This window comes from Ostrinia nubilalis, chromosome 12, assembly GCF_963855985.1.
Source record: "Ostrinia nubilalis chromosome 12, ilOstNubi1.1, whole genome shotgun sequence".
Lineage (NCBI taxonomy): Eukaryota > Metazoa > Arthropoda > Insecta > Lepidoptera > Crambidae > Ostrinia > Ostrinia nubilalis.
In genome coordinates, this window is record NC_087099.1 from 13,474,432 (window position 1) to 13,494,191 (window position 19,760).

General features: G+C 35.7%; 1 protein-coding gene and 2 long non-coding RNA genes across 3 annotated transcripts; all 3 read right to left on the minus strand.

Annotated features, from left to right (window-relative positions):
* Positions 1 to 2,870: 2,870 nt before the first annotated feature.
* Positions 2,871 to 4,330, minus strand: LOC135076562 (uncharacterized). The gene is made up of 2 exons (XR_010258302.1): positions 3,297 to 4,330; positions 2,871 to 3,142 (listed from the first exon to the last, which is right to left on the minus strand). It is a non-coding gene; the product is annotated as an uncharacterized LOC135076562 (long non-coding RNA).
* Positions 4,331 to 4,451: 121 nt separating this feature from the next.
* On the minus strand, positions 4,452 to 7,595 carry LOC135076979 (uncharacterized). The gene is made up of 5 exons (XM_063971512.1): positions 7,370 to 7,595; positions 6,790 to 7,035; positions 6,190 to 6,357; positions 5,242 to 5,469; positions 4,452 to 4,803 (listed from the first exon to the last, which is right to left on the minus strand). Exons 1-5 carry the CDS (start codon positions 7,578 to 7,580, stop codon positions 4,598 to 4,600), a joined length of 1,059 nt encoding a protein of 352 aa, XP_063827582.1. The 5' UTR covers positions 7,581 to 7,595; the 3' UTR covers positions 4,452 to 4,597.
* A 3,322-nt stretch (positions 7,596 to 10,917) lies between these two features.
* On the minus strand, positions 10,918 to 17,788 carry LOC135076976 (uncharacterized). Its single transcript, XR_010258360.1, has 5 exons — positions 17,516 to 17,788; positions 16,501 to 17,394; positions 14,516 to 15,151; positions 13,457 to 14,252; positions 10,918 to 12,580 (listed from the first exon to the last, which is right to left on the minus strand). It is a non-coding gene; the product is annotated as an uncharacterized LOC135076976 (long non-coding RNA).
* Between the last annotated feature and the right edge of the window lie 1,972 nt (positions 17,789 to 19,760).

Consider the following 19,760-nt stretch of genomic DNA (forward strand, 5'->3'; position numbering starts at 1 on the left):
CATGTTTTGTATTATACCACATGTGATGTACTACTAAAGCCCGGTCTGTGAGCACGTAGAATTTTGTCCAATGACCCCAAGCTACCCATCCTTATCGCTCGCGCGTAATTATATTGCTGTCGCGACTGTGCGACGGGCGCCCGCAGTGAGTGTGCGAGCGCGACAACAACATAATTACGCGCCAGCGATAAGGATGGGTAGCTTGGGGTCATTGGACTAAATTCTATGTGACATAAACGTAACATTGCGTCCAATAGCCAACGTCGAATGAGACGACTTTTTGTATACGATCATGAGTAAGTTATGTGGAGATAGAAATATATGTATAACATATAAGTGGGTAATTTCAATTAAAAATAAAACTCTTTAAGAGGCAGTTACTTCGTCTTTTATTACGAGTAGAGAGTGTAGTAACACTGATTACAATTTGACATACACGCTGAAATAAAATAACGGTTTTTATTCCAATAAATACAAAGAACACACAGATAAAAAAACGCGCTGCGATTTGCGATTGCGATTAGGTTATAAAATTCGTTAAAAGTATTTAATATTATGTATCTAGAGTTAGAGTCAACACATTCAGACTTACAATCTAATACATTTTAAAATCTAATTACAGTGCCGCTTTGGGTGACATAAAGTTTCTTCGCAGGGTGTGTATGAACGGGATAGGACTCTGTAATCAATCCTCCTTTATCCAGTCTCAGTTTGGCCTTACAATGGGGGTATTTCGTGGAACAAACCCAGGAGTAACTGGCACCCAGCTTTGCGTATGTGTAGCCATCCCACAATACCAGATCCTTCCCTTTTTGGGACTTTACAATTCTGTAGCTTTTTCCCGCTGTGAACCAAAATTTTTTTTTTAAATTAATTACGTACATGGAAGAAATATGAATGGCAACTAGGTAACAGGCAAAAGTAAAGATAATTAACATTACCTACTTAATGGAATTTGGTGAATAAACCACAAACACCATTACACATACGTACGAAGACGTCAGCACATCATATAGGTTATCAAAATCACCCCTTTCACAACCCGATCGAGCTAACTGCGCACCTCGCTGGAATTCGACTCTCCCGTACACCTCAAGGTAGCCTTTCGAACTAAGCGTCCTTTAGCTTTAACCTTTAGCTTTGGTCTTAAAGGCAGTGGCGGCGTAGCATGGCTTGGTTGGTACCCGGGGCGATCCCCCCCCCATCATAAGTCCTAAGGCACCCCCTGGTACCCCCCCCCCCCCCCCCCCCCCCCAGAATTTTGGGGTGAACTACCGATTCGAAGATTGAAAGACAATCGCACCCCTCCATCCCCCGTATCATGACATAGACCGCAGACTTGCAATGCAGATGCGCCCCAGTGAGTACTAATCTGCGCGACTTGTGTCACCCCCTGATGCCTGGCACCCGGGGCGGACCGCCCCCACCGCCCCCCCCTTACGCCGCTACTACTTAAAGGTAGCCTTTCGAAGCGAGTTTGTGTTCGCGGCGTTGGTGGCACAAGACCAAAATTAAAGACGCTGCGTCTGTGACGCTTAGTTCAAAAGGCTACCTTCACCCACCACGTTCGTCTCGTCCGTACCAGAGCGTCTATGTGACGTCACGGCTGCCAGGTGCGCAGTTAACTCGGCTGGGTGACTTGTTCGTTAACTCGCACGCCTAAATTCTCGAGTTTGCACCTTCCGTTTTTTATGTCGTCAACTCGCACGTTTATGAAATCTGACGTTTGAAGAGTCAGTTACAAAAACGGTTTAATGAATTACCTATATTGAATCGTACAAAACACTTGAAACAACTTAAGTTTAAAAATAAAACAGAATATACTTTTCAGATAGGTTTTTAATATAAATCAACATGACAACAATATAAAATTAAATGTCTCGAGAATTTGGCTTATTATAATTTTCTAGCGGCCGGCTTGGCACAGGTAGTTATTTGGTATTTAAAGTTAAGCTCCAATTCCTTTGATACAAAATCAGTCACAGTCGTGACTGTCCTCTCGTTTGATAGAGTTATTGCTATAAGTAATTAATCTTGCCTTGCATACATTTCTCTTAGAACACCTCCAAATACAGGAACCGTCTTTATTTTCTCGTTGTTTATTATATTTGTATCCTGCACGAAGTAGTACCGACCTTCCTCGCTGGGATGTAATTATTTCAAATCCAGTTTCATTTCTGGGCGAACCTGCTTGTGATCCACTCCCTAAAACGATTTGATTCATGACAAACTTTTTATACACATATTTAAAAGCCAAATGAAGATAAAATAAAATATTGTTTAATAAGTAATAATAATTGAAAATGAACTTGTGGAATTACTTAAAAAAAATTAAGGCCAACTAAGTTAAACTAACAAAACAATTAAAGCAATACGTAAATTAAGAAAGTTCAATAGTTCGAATAATGAGTTAATCTGTGATATAATAACTACGCAAAAGAAAGAGTAATTGAAACATCTTTATTGATTCAAAATGTAATTTAAAACTTGTTAGGCTTGTTCGTCGTCGAAGCTGAAAACATTGAATTTTCGGATAGATCTAGTTTATACTGTAATCTGTTATTGATACCGTTTGATAAAGCTTGTTAAGCACTTTCAGGATCAGTAACTAGTTTTTCGATATCTTTTATAGTTTAGAAATAATCAAGTGAGGTCACTTATCGTTTCCGTGTGAGTTGATTACAAAAACAATAGGTAAAAAATCGGAAGGTGCCGACTCGCACGCGCTTGCGAGTTTGACACGTGCGAGTTGACGAACAAGTTCGGGTTGTACATAAGATCTCTCGGTATTTAACTTGATGTGCTGTCGTCTGGAGATAAAGATATCTGCAAAAATTTTATGCTTAGTCAAAAATCATTGTAACTCAAAATCAAGGAAACATTTTATTGCCTTTTTTCTTATTCATTAAAATAACACACACACAATTTCAATATAAATCCACAACTTTTACTTATTTTCTAAAGATGATAGAGATTTTTTAAACGCGCTCACTAGCTCAGCCCATTAGTAAAAATTTTCTTTAACTTGTATAGTTTTCGAAACATGTGCTCTAGAATCTAGAAAGCCTGTAATCTGGAAATATTCATCTAACTAGTCTAAATAAAGTCACGAAGTCAGAAATTGTATTCCTCACATTTCCCTCTAATATTACTTTCATCATTTCAGCCACAGGACGTCCACTGCTGAACATAGGCCTCCCCCAATGCTTTCCATGTTGATCGATTGGTAGCGGCCTGCGTCCAGCGCTTCCCTGCTACCTTTACGATGTCGTCGGTCCACCTTGTAGGTAACCGACGTAATATTACTTTATTAACTGGCTTATACGTCGAAATGACAAAAGTCATCACTCTCACGGGATTTTGCAACAAAAACTTTTATAACGATAAACTGTAAAAAATGCAACATGAACATGATGGTTTTAAATATTATATGACAAAATTCGTTCCGCTGTTAGATACGAATAACTTCCGCGTAGGGTGCGCACTATGCTGTTTGTGCACCCAAGTAATATTGCCTTCCTTGTCTAGCTTCAGCCTGGCCTTGCATCGAGGGTAGCTGGAACACTTCCAATAGGGTTTCACGTGAGAGTAAGTATAGTTATCCATCATTATGAGATCTCTCCCTCTTCGAGACTTCACAAATATGTAGCCTTTTTCTAAAAGCAAATTAAAGTTAGTAACGCGAGTTGACAGATAAAAACAATATACAGGATGTTTTGCTTGAGTGCTGCATATTAAATCATTGTTATTATTTCCAATTAAGTCAATATAAAATTCTTTGCCCAATCAACAAGGCACCAATAAAAAACAAATATTTTAATAATTCCTAAAATATAATTAATTTCTTTTATAATTTACATCATTACCTAGCTTTTAATGTTGCTTAATTAAAAATAGAGCTGGAATGGAAACAGAAAGAATCTACATACTCTTTCTTCAAAAACTACTGTACGGATTCCGATAAATCTTTACAGTATTATTGTTAATAATCAAAATAATAAATGCTATAATTAATTTATAAACAATATCTTAACCATTAGGCTATGTGCGTACCTAATCGCGCTTACTCTTGATTTTTTTTAATAAAAATAAAACGTATCAAACTCGAATGATTGTCCCGTCAGATGCCTTCTTATACACCCTAGGTTTATGACAATGTACGTTGTGTATTTTGGTAATTCTCCCATCGTTGTCGAGCGTCAGCTTCGCCTTGCAGTTGGGGTTCTTGGTGGAACATAACCAGAACTTCCTCGTCCTCGACGAGGAGAATGTATACCCGTCGATGAGGATCAGGTCTTTACCCTTTTGAGACTTCACTATGTCGTAGTATAGACCTAAAAATAAAGAGCGAGCGTGACATTATGCTTAGTAAATAAAACTACTTGTAATTTGAAATTTTTATAAATAACACACACGATTAGATAGAATCTTTATTTACAAAAGTTCTTTATATAAACAAAAGTATTTTAAAGGCTAATTTTCACCACCCTTCGTTAACCGTAAGTATAACCATAACCGTGTATGTTTATACGGATTTTGACTGATTTAACGTTTGTTATAGTTAATGAAAGTTTGTGTGACCCAGCATAATTATTATTTATTCTTCAGATGTTTGTACTATGACCATTTGGATTTCGCCATGTTCATTGAGATCTTGATTCATTTCCAGATGTTTGTCCTGAATGTGATAGTGCAGAATGTTTAGGTTTCCAGAACATTCAAAGACACTTTGACAGTGCTTACACAAATACGACCCGTTGTAGAGCCGGTCAAAGTTATCTTTGACAAATGACTCGGAAATATCTGAAAATAAAAAAAAATATGTTGCCATCAAACAAGCCTTCCTCCCATTTGTTCCATTGGGCTATGGTCGACTAAAGTTCTATGTATATGACTGTTTCAGTGGCTGCTAATCATCATCATTACCATTTCAGCCACAGGACGTCCACTGCTGAACATAGGGCTCCCCCAATGATTTACTTATTGACCGGATGGTAGCGGCCTGCATCCAGCTCCTTCTTGTTACGTTTATGAGGTCGTTTTATTGTGTTCGGTTCAATGACTGGATGTTTGCCCTATTTATCTTCCTCTAACTTTCCCCCGGGAAAAACTTGACCTTCATTGGTTGGGTTTTTATTGGCGGTCAAGCTGTAGATCCTGGCTACACAGGAGTTGCAGTGGTGGGAAAGAGAGGTGGGAATAGTCACGTATTTATCTTTCTGCATATTTCAATATGTTTACCTGCACAACTATCGCTGTTATTTCTATTTCGCCTTTGGTGAATGGAATCAGTCATAGGCGCGCTTGATAATATCACCAAGTATTCCTTCTTGTGTCGCGACTGAAGATGTCTCTTCAAGTTACTCACGAAGTTCGCGTACACCTTTACAGATGCCGAACAAAACATGCATACATAATCATTGTCCTTTCCGCGTTTGAAGAAGTTCCATATGCAGGTTTTGGATTTCGCTAGAAACAAACGAAATATACTCAACATCAAATAAACCGCACCTTCCGTGACGCGAACTTTAAAGATTTTGTTCCGACACAATCATGGTGCCCCAACAATATTGTTATTTGAAAGCCCAATAAATATCCTTAAAGAAAAACATTTAATTTCTTAATAAATGATTAACATATACCATAAATGTGACTTGAAAAAAGACCTCACTTTGGGCTTACCTCTGGGATCAATTAGACCAAATTTTATGGTTATAAAACCAAATAATGATCACACGTGTCCTCTTTAACAGATGGGTAGCGATTAATCCCAACTTAACAGTTTTATAGCCATAAAAGTTGGCTCAAGCGTAACTACCTATTTTTTTAAGAAGTGACTCTGGATCCTTCTAAAGACACACTTTTGAGGTAAAACCCTTTCCTTTAATGAAATGAAGTTTAGAACTAGGCTTTCAAATGGTGCCAATATTGGTGGGAAGTGGGGATGCATACGTTTGAAAATGCTTGTCGCGGGAGGTGCGATTTATTTGATATCGAGTGTATTTGATCAAAATAATCATCATTATCATCATTTCAGCCATAGTACGTCCACTGCTGAACATAGGCCTCCCCCAATGATTTCCTACACCGTCCGGTAAGTAGTAGTACCAAACAGAAGCGGCCTGCATCCAGCGCATTAGTAAGTATATAAATATTTTATTGTATTATAAAATTGTAGGTAATACATACATCTACCAATGATGGTCTTCTTGCAAATATTTTGAATATCTTCTACAAATTGAAGGTCTAATTCTGCTTCGTTTTGAGTTTCGTCTTCAGCCGACAAAGAAACCAATACAGACTCCTCTTTTGGGAAATTTGATTCATCTGATTCTCCTTCATCGGACGTAAGTGCCGCTAAAAATTTAATTAATCCTAATTTATTATGTAAAAAATACAACTGGTACAGTCAGCATCAAATAGTTTGTCACACCCAAAGTGGCCAAATAATTGACAACACAACACAGTCAACTTATTCCAGTTGTAACAAAGATGTTGCACAACTATGATTGTCACAAACTTTTTGACGCTGACTGTCATGCATTGAGCACTTGAGCAGTAGTATAGTTCCAAAATACTGAACTGTCCTATCCATGACATTGACAGTGGGGCGCCACCGTCAATACCGGAACGCTGGTTCCGATTTTTGCCATGAACCATATAGTTGAACGATGGTAGCGCCCCCCTGTCATTGAGTTTGGTGGGACAGTTCAGCGTGGGTCATCTATATCAATCCATTTTGTTAGATCAACTTCAATAAAACATTTCAAAAAATTCATTTTTACTTACATTCATCCATTGATTGGTGAATATTCTTAAATATTTCTAATTTGACGAATTTTCTTAGATAATCATGCGGCGGTGCGTATTTCATGATAATTTCGAATTCTTTGGTGTGACAAGTCTTGATATGGCGCCGTAAGTTGTACACGTTTTTTGGAAAAATTGCTATTTCCTTTGAACAGAACGTGCACGTGTATACATTCTCACCTTTAGCCAAGTCGAAGAAATTCCAAATGCAAGTTTTTCCTTTAACTGAAAAAAGATAACACATTTAAAAGAAAATTTTACTCTTTTGATCACTAATAAAATCAATGATGATTGTGAAACCTGAATATGAACAGTTAATACAAGTACATTGTAAAAAGCTAGAAAAAGACTACAGGCTGTATTTGTATATTATCAATCAGCACAATGATGTCGTGCCCTGAGTGCCCGAGCAACTGCAGGCAGGAGGATTTAATGAATGCTGCTGACAACGCCACTCTTGTAGCGGAGCTATGGGCTGACACTGTGTAGGTTTGTTGTCGACACAATAAGAAGAAGAATCAGCACTTAAAAATGTCAAATATAAACAATAAATTCTCACCTTTTCCTAACACAGGTTGCTTGCAAATGCTTTTTATCTTGTGTTCCATTTCTTTACCTTTATCCTCTATATTTATGTACTCAATATCCTCATAATATGTTTGATCGTCTTGCTCAAGATACTCAATCTCATACTGTTGATCACTATCAATCGACACATTGTCGCAGTGATCTGTTGCTTTTTCTGTAACAAAAGTAACAAGAATTTTCATTTTTATACAACGAAACGGTGACTAAAGGTCATAGCAGACTTATCAACTCGGAAAGGGATCAACACCGTATCGCCTTTCGCGCACTGTCAATCGCGAGGCGAGGCGTTTACGTGACGGTGCCGATAGGTGTGCGTTTCATTATGGAGTTCCATACAAAGAATACTGACCGAATCGAGTTGATACGGTTCCGATCCCTTTCCGGGTTGATAAGTGTGCTACGTCCTTAAATAAACAAACAAGTTTTTTCTCAATAATAGCCATTAAAAACAGAAACACTTTACCTATTTTCTCCAGTCGACATTAGATAAGTAATGGTCTACATTTGAATGGGACAGAATAATGAATAAATAACAACACATAAATATTGTGATATTTTTATTGTTGCTCTGTTATTACAATACATCTTAGACTGCATCTCACTTAACATCAGGTTTTAGCAATCAAATAACTTTCATACAACTCAGTTAAACTTAAAAACACACACGCTTAATCCTAAAATAACATTTCTTGAATTAAACACTAAAAACAAAGTAATCAATATTATAACGTTAGCCTACTGGCTAAATGGCAAAATTGTAATATTTAGTCTATCAGACAGAAGAACAGTTGAAATATTGTGTGACGTCACGCCTTGTAGAGTTTTTACTGAGAAGTGACGTCACGCCACATTTCAAGTCAACATAATATCACTGTCATAACTTGATTTAAAAAAAAAGTACCCATTATTTTTTATTACCTTTCTGACGGACTAAATAGAATTTCTATTTCATTACCAAGACATCATCAGTTCAGGGTGGATTCAACCAAACAAGAGTAAATGTTAATCTCAGAATAAATCGTCAGTTTTGACATATTTCCCATACTGAAACTGTCAATGTGCCAGACGCCAGTTATACCAGCCCCCCTAGACAAAACGCACTTTTTGATCGAATCGAAAATCGAATCCGTCAAAACTCCATACAAAAAAGGGGCTTTTCGACCACTTTGCGACTGGTTTGCGATTATAATTTGCACTTTGTCTAGACCCGCAGGAGTTATTTTCGGATAAAAGTTTGGTCGAATTGGCCTTGGTCGTACAAGATCGCTTCATTGCACTCAATTTGGATTACGGATCCCCAATATGCTGAACTTGACAATCATTTAATCAAAATTTATCAAGCGAGGGACATCTTAGAGTACGTTAGGAGTACTTAGGAGAAAGTTTCCTCTTTTCGAAAACGCGTTTATTTCACCTTTCATCGATTCTACGACAAATATAGCCGATCTAAGGGTAAATTCTAGACATAATTACACCCAAAATATCAATCTTGATAAACTATGGGTATGCACATCTCACATTAAATCATAAATCACTAGTTTGAAAATTATACTTTTTTGAGATGTATGAGAGAGAGAACGCTAAAAATTAAATAACTATAAATCACTAGTGTCACGAGCCTGCTTTACTGACAGTAAAGTGTACCACGTTTTCATGTAGATCACAAAAATAAATAAAAAACAAACTAGTCGAATAACCTAATACTCCAAACAATGAGTTTAGTGCAACACTTTTACTGCTTTTTTGTCATTTTAACTCAATTTAATATAATTTCCTGCATGTGTCACCAAATATTTTGGCGGTGCATGAAAATGGCTGCAATTGGCTTCTTTTATTGTTCCGTCTTTACTCAATCTTATTTTTGCTTTACACCCGGCATCCTTCTTGGAACAGTAATAGTTCAGAGAGCTTGCATTTTGTGAGTATGTAAAGCCATTCATCATCAGCAGTGGCTTGCCTTTACTTGAGGGGATGAACTTGTACGACATTTTTCCTGAAACTATAATTCGATTATAAAATCAAAAACTACTTAGATCTAACTTTTTGACTACATTGGGTGTCACGAATTATTTTAAAGTAAAGTAAAGTAAAGTAAAAGTATTTTATTTGCCAACAAAAAAATTACAGTCTGTTTATCTAGCGGCTGCTGCACTAAGCTGTGCGCGGGTACTATACGTTCATTATGATTAGTATCATTTTTAGTGTTCCGTAGTCCTGACAAGGAACCCTTATATAGTTTCGATATGTCTGTCTGTCTGTCCGAGGTTTTGCTTCCATACTAGTCTAGTCATGTAGTCGGAATAGGTTGAGTGATTCTTTCAGGCAGTACATTTTCGCATGTTAACAGCACTATGGAACCGCTGGGAAGGGGTATCTTTGTTCAACAATTACGTCGAAACTAATAGACGTAGACTAATAAATTAACATTCGTTTTGTAGAATAGCTCAAATAATATTAATACAATGCAAATAAAACATACTTTAACGACCTGGTTTTTATTGTGTTAGAAAATAACTGAAAAAGAAGTGAAAAAAATATTTATTTTTCTAATTAAATCCATTCTTACTCCTTTAAAATGTATGAAACTTGTGTCTGTTTTCTACTTCTACTAATAGATAATTTTATTGGCTATCGCATGATATAAAATATTTGCTTATTAGTGTTAAGCTACCCACGCTGTCACTTGTTTTTGAAGGAAGAGGTGAAAAATAAAAATTAAAAACTTTAATCCTTGTAGGTAATTTTGCGAGAAATGGGTCAAGCCCCAAATTTGAAGTATATTGTGGTAACGACAGACAACTACTTACGGAACCCTACACTGCGGGTGCCACGACACGTACTTGCCAGTTTTTTTGTTATTTTAACTCAATTTAATATAATTTCCTTCATGTGTCACTATATATTTTGGCGGTGCATGAAAATGGCTGCAATTGGCTTCTTTTATGGCTCCATCTTTATTCAATTTTATTTTTGCTTTACACCCAGCATTCTTCTTTGAACAGTAATAGTTCAGAGAGCTTGCATTTTGTGAGTATGTAAACCCATTCATCATCAGCAGTGGCTTGCCTTTACTTGAGGGGATGAACTTGTACGACATTTTTCCTGAAACTATAATTCGATTATAAAATAAATAACTAGGTACTTAGATCTAACTTTCTGACTACATTGGGTGTCACGAATTATTTGACGCGGGTAGTATACGTTCATTATGATTAGTATCATTTTTAGTGTTCCGTTGTCCTAACAAGGAACCCTTATAGTTTCGATATGTCTGTCTGTCTGTCCGAGGTTTTGCTTCCATACTAGTCTAGTCATGTAGTCGGAATAGGTTGTGTGATTCTTTCAGGCATTGCTTTTTCGCATGTTAACAGCACTATGGAACCGCTGGGAAGGGGTATCTTTGTTTAACAACTACCGTCGAAACTAATAGACGTAGATTAATAAATTTACATTCGTTTTGTAGAATACCTCAAATAATATTAATACAATGCAAATAAAACATACTTTAACGACCTGGTTTTTATTGTGTTAGAAAATAACTGAAAAAGAAGTGAAAAAAATATGTATTTTTCTAATTAAATCCATTCTTACTCCTTTATTTTAAAGAAACTTGTGTCTGTTTTCTACTTCTACTAATAGATAATTTTATTGGCTATCGCATGATATAAAATATTAGCTTATTAGATTAGTGTTAAGCTACCCACGCTGTCACTTGTTTTTGAAGGAAGAGGTGAAAACTAAAAATTAAAAACTTTAATCCTTGTAATTTTGTGAGAAATGAGTGAAGCCCCAAATTTGAAGTATATTGTGGTAACGACAGACAACTACGAACTGCGCGTGGCACGACACGTAGGGGAGACTGGGTACGGTTGAAACAATTTTGCTTTAATTGTCAATAATTTTGTTGTTTAATAACCAAGTGACGATTATGATACGTGAAATTGAAATTTGAAGTTTTAGCTATGATATGGCTGTATCATTATAGTTCCCGGGTTACTATTCATAGAAATATACGAAATTTAAAAAAAAAGAAATTTTGTTTCAACCGTCCCCATGCCAGGGGCGGTTGAAACAGCGATTGGAATCTGTTGAAATACATACAAATAATACAAAAAGTACTAATAAAACGTGTTTTATTTATCATTAATACTACGAATATTAAAATTATGGTACCACATGACGACATTAATCAGTCTAAGTATTTAATATTTCTAAAACATTAATTAGCCTTTGATAAGTAGTAAACATTTAAAAAAATAACAGAAATATGATTAACTAAACGATATTTCCAAACCTAATAAACATTAATAATAAAATAATATTACCATTCTGAATAAAGTTAACGAAAATCTTTTTTTGTTTTCAAACTATCCTTTTCCGCCACTTTCCGCAGTGAATCTCCAGCTTTTACCTCCTCTTATGCTTTACTAAGTCAATTTCCTCTCTGGAAATATTCCTTACCCAAACTCTCGGTATCTACAAAAAATAAACATTAATAAATTTTCTGTTTCAACCGTACCCACAAAAAATGTTTCAACCGTCCCCAACCCCACTTTTGGTAAAATATACTTTATAGTTTCGACACTAATGATAACACATTAAAAATAGTTACTGGACCTTATTCTACAAGCTTCATTTTAATCGCAAACGCACACTCGATACATTCACATAAAAAGAACAGGTAGTATAAGCGTTAATGTCTGAAGAAAAATACTTAGTTTTGGGTAGTAAAAAACAATATGGGGTTTTGCACACAACGTCAACGCGTTAGGAAGTTTTAGGCATTAAATTCGTGTTCGGACCTGTTGTCAGCTTCTTTTTCCCCTAGAACCCCTAACTCCTCGCGGAACCGTTTACGAGATATTTGCTCTGTTTCAACCGTCCTTTGTTTCAACCGTACCCAGTCTCCCCTACTTGGCCAGTTTTTTGTTATTTTAACTCAATTTAATATAATTTCCTTCATGTGTCACAATATATTTTGGCGGTGCATGAAAATGGCTGCAATTGGCTTCTTTTATGGCTCCATCCTTATTCAATTTTATTTTTGCTTTACACCCAGCATTCTTCTTGGAACAGTAATAGTTCAGAGAGCTTGCATTTTGTGAGTATGTAAACCCGTTCATCATCAGCAGTGGCTTGCCTTTACTTGACGGGATGAACTTGTATGTCATTTTTCCTGAAACTATAATTCGATTATAAAATAAATAATACTAGTCTTGTCTGCGAGCACGTAGAATTTTAGTCCAATGACCCCAAGCTACTCATCCTTTTCGCTCGCGCGTAATTTGGGGTCATTGGACAAAATTCTACGTGCTCACAGACCGGGCTTTACGTACCTAAATCTAACTAGGTACGTGCCATAAGACATCCAAAAATAAGTATGGTCTTGAACAGCAATGAACAGTTTGAGATTGAGTGTCTGTCGAAGAAAATGCCTTGACAATATTAAGATAAGTTAGCTTAATTTATTTATTATGACACTTGTAACTTGAAAATACATTTAATTGCTATATTTTGTGATATTACGAGTTGAAAACTTTTTCATCTAAGTCATTGTCGATACAGTCGAATATAGGTACAAAATTAGCAAACATGACATATTAGCGATTTTATTGCGATGTGAATATAACATGTTTTCCAAATGCCTTCAAAAAAGTTATTAACACTTTCACAGCGACCCACGAACTCGTTCCGTGCTCCTTAAATTTCTCTAACTCTATAGTCGATACAAATATGCCGAAAAACGCCCGCGCACTAGAAGTAGCGGCGCAATAAATCGCCCTGCTGTCAAAGTGTTAGACTAGGCGCAGACCACCAATTTTTAGTTGGCCGATATTTGTGCCCGATTTTAAACTGTATGAAGAATCGGCCAAATCAATTCGGTGTAATGTGCGCACTTCCATACATGCCCATACTGATCAACTGCCCGATTATACTATCGGCCGACGAAAAATCGATGGTCTGCGCCTAGGCTTAAGGTTTACATTTTTACATAAGTCCCTGACATTGTTTGATAATATTTTGGGGGCTCGTGTGTGTGATCACAATTAGCAATTACCACGTTCCCTTCTTCGGACAACTTCACGCGAGCCCTGCATCCCGCTCTCATCCTCCTCGAGCAGTAATAGTTCCTGCTTCTGTTATCCTTGCGATAAGTAAACCCGTTCATCATCAGCAGCTGGGTTCCTTTAGAAGTCTGTATCATTGTGTACCACTGTCCTGGAAGTTAGAATCTTTCATCATTGATTAGAGTTAGAATAATAATTGTAATTGTAAGCCACGATAGCCGAACGGTGAAGGGGTCGGACTGGCCGACTCGTGATCCGGGGAACGCGGGTTCGGTCCCCGCCACCGCTCGACTATTGTGGTGAGCTCACTCGTGATACAAGCATATTTTATATATCTTTAAAATAAAAATAATCAAACTTTTGCGTTAAACTCATTTGAATTCAATAACATTTTGTTGAATAACGTTCTTTTATTTTTACACTACACTTGTCTGTAGCATATACTTTCAGAACTATGGATATGGATTAGTATCCAAACAAAGTTGGCAAAGTCTTCGATACCCTGTCAGAGCACAATGAAATAGAGTATGGGTCCAAAATGAATGTAACTTCACAACTTCACATAATCCCCTGCTTTCGTCACTAGATATTTTGGTGGAGGATGAATGTGGTTGCAAATGGCGTCCTTTATGGATCCTCCTGCAGTTAGTTTTATTCTTGCTCTACAACCGTTGTTTTTCTTTGAACAGTAGTAGTTTAGGGTCTGAGCTTGTCGGAAATATGTGAACCCGTTCATCATCAGTAATGGTTTGCCTTTGGACGAGAGAATGAACCGGTACGATTGTTCTGGAACAATAAATAACAATATTTAAATTATAAAAAAATATGAAACATTCGTTTTTGTCAAATTTTTTGGCGATACCTTCGCAAGGGCAATTTGACATCATATACCGTAACGTATCAATAACATAAAAAACTTTTTAATGAAATTGAATCTTGAAAGAATTACATTTTTACATATTCACTTTATATTTATTTTAGTTAGTTAGTTATTATGGTCAGGAGGAAAAAGGTACACTGTTATTCCGGATCATAAGACCAAAACTCACAAGTCTGTAAATTGTGAAACGTTTATTAAGTAGTGTCTCGTTATTTCTTTTAACAAGTCAATAATTAAGAGGAGTATCGTTCAACATTTCGAAAGCTTTTCTGTTTTAATCATTGTTCTCTCGCATTCGTAACTTCATTCCCGCATTCGACTTGACTGTTTTCACATCTTTCATGCCGGGCATTTATGTACTAATGTGATCCCCATGGTAAAAATCACGAATCAGTTGTATTCCTTCATCGTACAGTTTTCAAGGCTTAGGTTAGTTAATTTTGTCACTTGTAGCAATTTGTAATTCCGCAGGTGGAGCTATTTTTTTACAACTTTCACTCCTTTATTGGGACTAGCTGGTAGATTACGTAACACTTTTGCCACAGCCCACAGCTAAAATGTATGTAACTTCACAACTTCACATAATCTCCTGTTATCGTCACTATATATTTTGGTGGAGGATGAATGTGGTTGCAAATGGCTTCTTTTATCGCTCCTTCTGCAGTTAGTTTTATTCTCGCTCTACAACCATTATTTTTCTTTGAACAGTAGTAGTTCAGGGACTGAGCTTGCTGTGAATATGTGAACCCGTTCATCATCAGCAAAGGTTTGCCTTTCGACGAGGGAATGAACCGGTACAATGATTCTGGAAAGATAACACACTATCTTTTTATGATTGAAGACATTTAAAAAGGCGTTAATCTTCCTAAATATGTTAAACCATTGTTATTGTTTATTATTGCTCCCCGTCTTCCAGAGTTTCAATTAAAAAGGTTATAAAATTAATATAAATCATCATCTGCCTAGACAGCATATTACCTTGGATTTGGCAAGCCAAACTTCAGTCGGCGACTTTTCGCAAGTCATCATTCCACTTATATTATAGAAATTGCAATCAAGAACTGGATAATAAATTGTAACATGTGTCATGTAACAGTTCACACATAGACGACAGATTCTGGTGGGCTGACCTCAAAACTAGGATTTAATCCCTATTTATTTTTAAATTATTCAATCAATTTTACCCTAATATGATTTTTTAAGATTGTCTTGGTAACACTGAAAAATTAAAACATTATTTCATTTTATTTATTAAATAGGCCAACCAACAAGACATACACTAAAACAATCTTTACAACATTTTTGAACTTAATAATATATTTTTATCAATCCACAATTATTTACAACTGATAAATAAAGCCAATTACACACTTTTTTTAGTATAGGTACCCATTTGTAGATCAAATTATCGTAAAAATAGTTTCATCATTAGAGCCACTAACAAATATATAATACTGCATTTAGTCATTTAGACATCTTTCATGAACGCATTGTGAAGTTTCGCCGTCTCCTTCAATCTACTTGATTTTTAGCGTATTACCATGTTAATTGTGTTTAACTTTTTTTAATGTTAATGTTAATTTTTTATAATGTTTTAATGTTAATATTTTCTTTTGCATGCATAAATTATGCTTCACGTCTGTCTCCTTTTCAACTTTGACAGTACAACCTAGCTTTAGAAACTTTAAAGGCCAATGTATATAACCCACTTAATTTTAAGCTGCATGTGTCAAACAAGGCTGTATGTTTCTTTAATAAAGATAAATAATAAAAAAGAAAAGAAAATTAAGGCATGACACTGATGCTGCGAATAATATTAGTGACATGAACGGTTGGTGTTGATAGACCGTCTTTATTCCAATTACCCGACTGTCCCAGAAGGAGGTTTATATTTTTGAGTGTATGTATGTATATTTCATTGGCACGGCCTACAGCCTAAACGGCTTGATTTTAGCGTAAGAGGTGTCATTAAACTCGTATAAATCGTGAGAATGACACTGGCTACATTAAATAAAATTGAAAAAAATCAAAATGGCGGATTTCAGGCTCCATAATGTCTTTAGAAATTTTTTTTTTTCTCAAAAGTTATCGAGTGGTGTATCAAAATAAAGGGCTTTTTATGTAGCTTACAAAAATTTATGGTACTTAACTTACCCACACTTACGTAACACTTTTGCACAGCCTACAGCTAAAATATATTTAAATTCACAACTTCACATAATATCCTGTTTTCGTCACTAAATATCTTGGAGGAGGATGAATGTGGTTGCAAATGGCTTCTTTTATTGCTCCTTCTGCAGTTAGTTTTATCCTCGCTTTACAACCGGAGTCTTTCTCTGAACAGTAGTAGTCCAGGGACTGATCTCGCTGTGAATATGTGAACCCGTTCATCATCAGTAAAGGTTTGCATCCTTTGAACGAGGGAATGAACCGGTACAATGGTTCTGGAAAGATAATTCACTATCTTTTTATGACTGAAGACATTTAAAACGGTTATAATATTGACGGAATTGTACCTATATTTTCCCCGGAAACGTAGGTATGATAAAATCTTTCAGAATTGTAACTAAAAATAGAAGGTTATGAACCTTAAGACTGCCTCGATTATAATGAACTTTAAAACGTAATAAAATTTAATCAAATCACATTAATTTATTTACATTGACCTAATGAACTAAAGCATAAAGGCAGAATACTGATGCTGTATGTAATGCTGCGTATTTTTCGTGACAAAACGTTTTAATTTGAGTTATCGTTCTAAGTACTTTTAAATTATATTGTCTACAAATCGCTGCTAATGTTGCTAAGGATATATCTTCACATAATTCCCTGTATTCGTCACTAAATATCTTGGAGGAGGATGAATGTGGTTGCAAATGGCTTCTTTTATTGCTCCTTCTGCAGTTAGTTTTATTCTCGCTCTACAACCGGAGTCTTTCTTTGAACAGTAGTAGTTCAGGGTATGGCCTTGCTGTGAATATGTGAACCCGTTCATCATGAGTAAAGGTTTGCTTCCTTTGGACGGGGGAATGAATCGGTACGATAATTCTGGAAAAAAAATGCCATATTTAAGACAAGATTTTTTAAAGGGCTATTCATGCTGACTGCAGTGAGAAATTAAATCATAATTCATTTTATTCAAATAATCACATTTATTTAATAAACTCACATCCAAACAGCGCATCCAGCCTGTATCCTAATACTGTTGCTGTGAGTCTATCTATTATTTGCTGAAACGAACAACCAGGGTTGCTACTTTCAAGTTATTTTTTTTTTTGTTAAACTAACGTTTTGACTCAGATTAATTTTCATCTTTATACAGGGTGTCCCGTAATGCAACGTCAAGCCGGAACTGGGTGTTGAGGCAAGTTATGCTGGTTATCAGAAAAATATTAAAAAAAATCTATGTGTCATTTTGTCAAAATAATAGGTACCTATTTAAAAAAAACAAAAAAATCTACTCCCGGTGACGGTCTTTTTACTCGTGTTGCCACAAATCTTCACTTTTTCAAAAAAATATTTTTTGTTATGTAATCCTGAAGAATGCTTCTCTAAATTGTTATCAAAATTACAAAACCAGCTACTCCAGCTTGGATGAAAAAAATACATTATTCCCAATAAAATTTTCAAAATAAAAATTTTGTCTAGTTTAAACCGACTGTACTGAAAAAAAAATGTACTACGCGAGTGTGGCAAGTGACGTCATAATTTGGCGCATTTAGTAAGGATTCCAAAATAGTATAACACTTGGTAAATTCTTGCTGAAATTGTCGACAATTTTTGTTTTTTTGGAAATAAACCCGTTCTTAACTTTATCTACCTTGGTTAAAAATTATTATTCTAATGTGCCCAAAATAAGTTTCTGGCTTAAGGAAGGTGGAGAAGCCATTTTAAAAGGTCCCTGTTACCAAGTACAAGTGCAGGCAGAGCAGGTAGTAAAGGCGCGCGCGCACGGGTGACTTTTGTCATAGTATGTCAAGTACTAATTACTGTCTAGGTGACAAAAGTTTCTGTGACTGACTGTACGGTAGTCAGTCACAGAAACTATAATGTTTATTTTCTCAATATTTTAGGCATGCATAAGTATTTAACAATGTTAATTGTTAAATAATAAGTAGGTACTAATTAATCTACTCTATCGCATTGGGCTAACCTGTAATGTAATGTTAGAGATTTAATTGTTGTTAATTAAATAAATAAATTAACATCGAATATAATTACAAAACTCATTTTAGTTTTACTTCAATGTTTTACTAACATTGTTCCAAATAACACCACAAAAAAGTATTTACAATTACAAACACCTACACAAAGCAGAACTACTGATATTCTATTTTGTAGATCCTGGCTAGTGGCTTCACAGGAGTTGCAGCGGTGGGAACGAGAGTCCCGTGCTATTCTATTCTACACTTTAACATAACGTCCTGAAGGTGTAATATAGTATCTCGGCGGTTCATGATTGTGATCACAGAGAGCTTCCTTCACAGCGCCTTCTGCAGACAACTTCACCCGAGCCTTGCATCCTTGAACTCTCCTCGAGCAGTAATAGTTCCAGCTTTTGTTGTCTTTGCGGAAAGTAAACCCCTTCATCATCAGCAAAGTCCCTCTGCGTGACTGAGACGGTATCATTATGTACGAATGACCTAAAAGTTTAATATAAGATTTTAAACTTTCGCGTTCCGTTTCAACTAAAATCAAAATCAAAATCAAAATTTTCTTTATTTGTTTAGACTAATTAAATTAGTTCTTGCAAATCGTCAAATGCTCTTAAGGAGCCTACACATGTCTCATTCTTTTTTGCCCTACCAGCGCTTCGAGACAAACATTTGGCAAGTGCTGAAAAGAAGCGCCGCAACAAACTCAGTTACCACTAAAATAGAGAAACACGAGTTATATGAGTTGTGTTGTTGTGACCACGGCTGCAGTATAGCAGCTGAAACGTCAAGCCGTGAGTACATGTAACTCATATAAAAAATATCGCGTTGAGAGTCGTGTTTCTCTATTAACTTACCTAAAAGTTTATAGTCAACTTACACTTTTATTCGCATCTTATGTAACATTAAATAAAATATTATTTTTGAAGATGGTTTAAAAATATGGATATGAAGAGATCAGTAATTTACTTAAATATTTATTATGAATGTTTCAATAGAAGACCTACAGAGATACAAATAGAAGTTGCTATTAATAAGTACTCACATGCATAAAGCACATCACCTTCTAAAACATAAGACAGAAAAAATGGCTATGGAGAATTGGAGATACCATTATAAAATTAATAATGATTATTAAGGCAATATTCAACAGAATAGCACACAATTTACAGAAGAATACATAGTATGTATGTTATTTACAGAAGAATATATAGTATGCATATTGCATATTAACGATGCCGAGACCTACGTTAAAACTTT

Bases quoted from the DNA above. Each gene is read 5' to 3' on its own strand.
- LOC135076979 (XM_063971512.1), bottom strand. From the start codon at position 7,580: ATGAAAATTCTTGTTACTTTTGTTACAGAAAAAGCAACAGATCACTGC. The intron at 6,358-6,789 runs GTAAGTAAAAAT...TTAAATTTTTAG, and splicing joins TCACCAATCAATGGATGAAT to CGGCACTTACGTCCGATGAA. The intron at 4,804-5,241 runs GTAAACATATTG...TTTTATTTTCAG, and splicing joins TAACAGCGATAGTTGTGCAG to ATATTTCCGAGTCATTTGTC.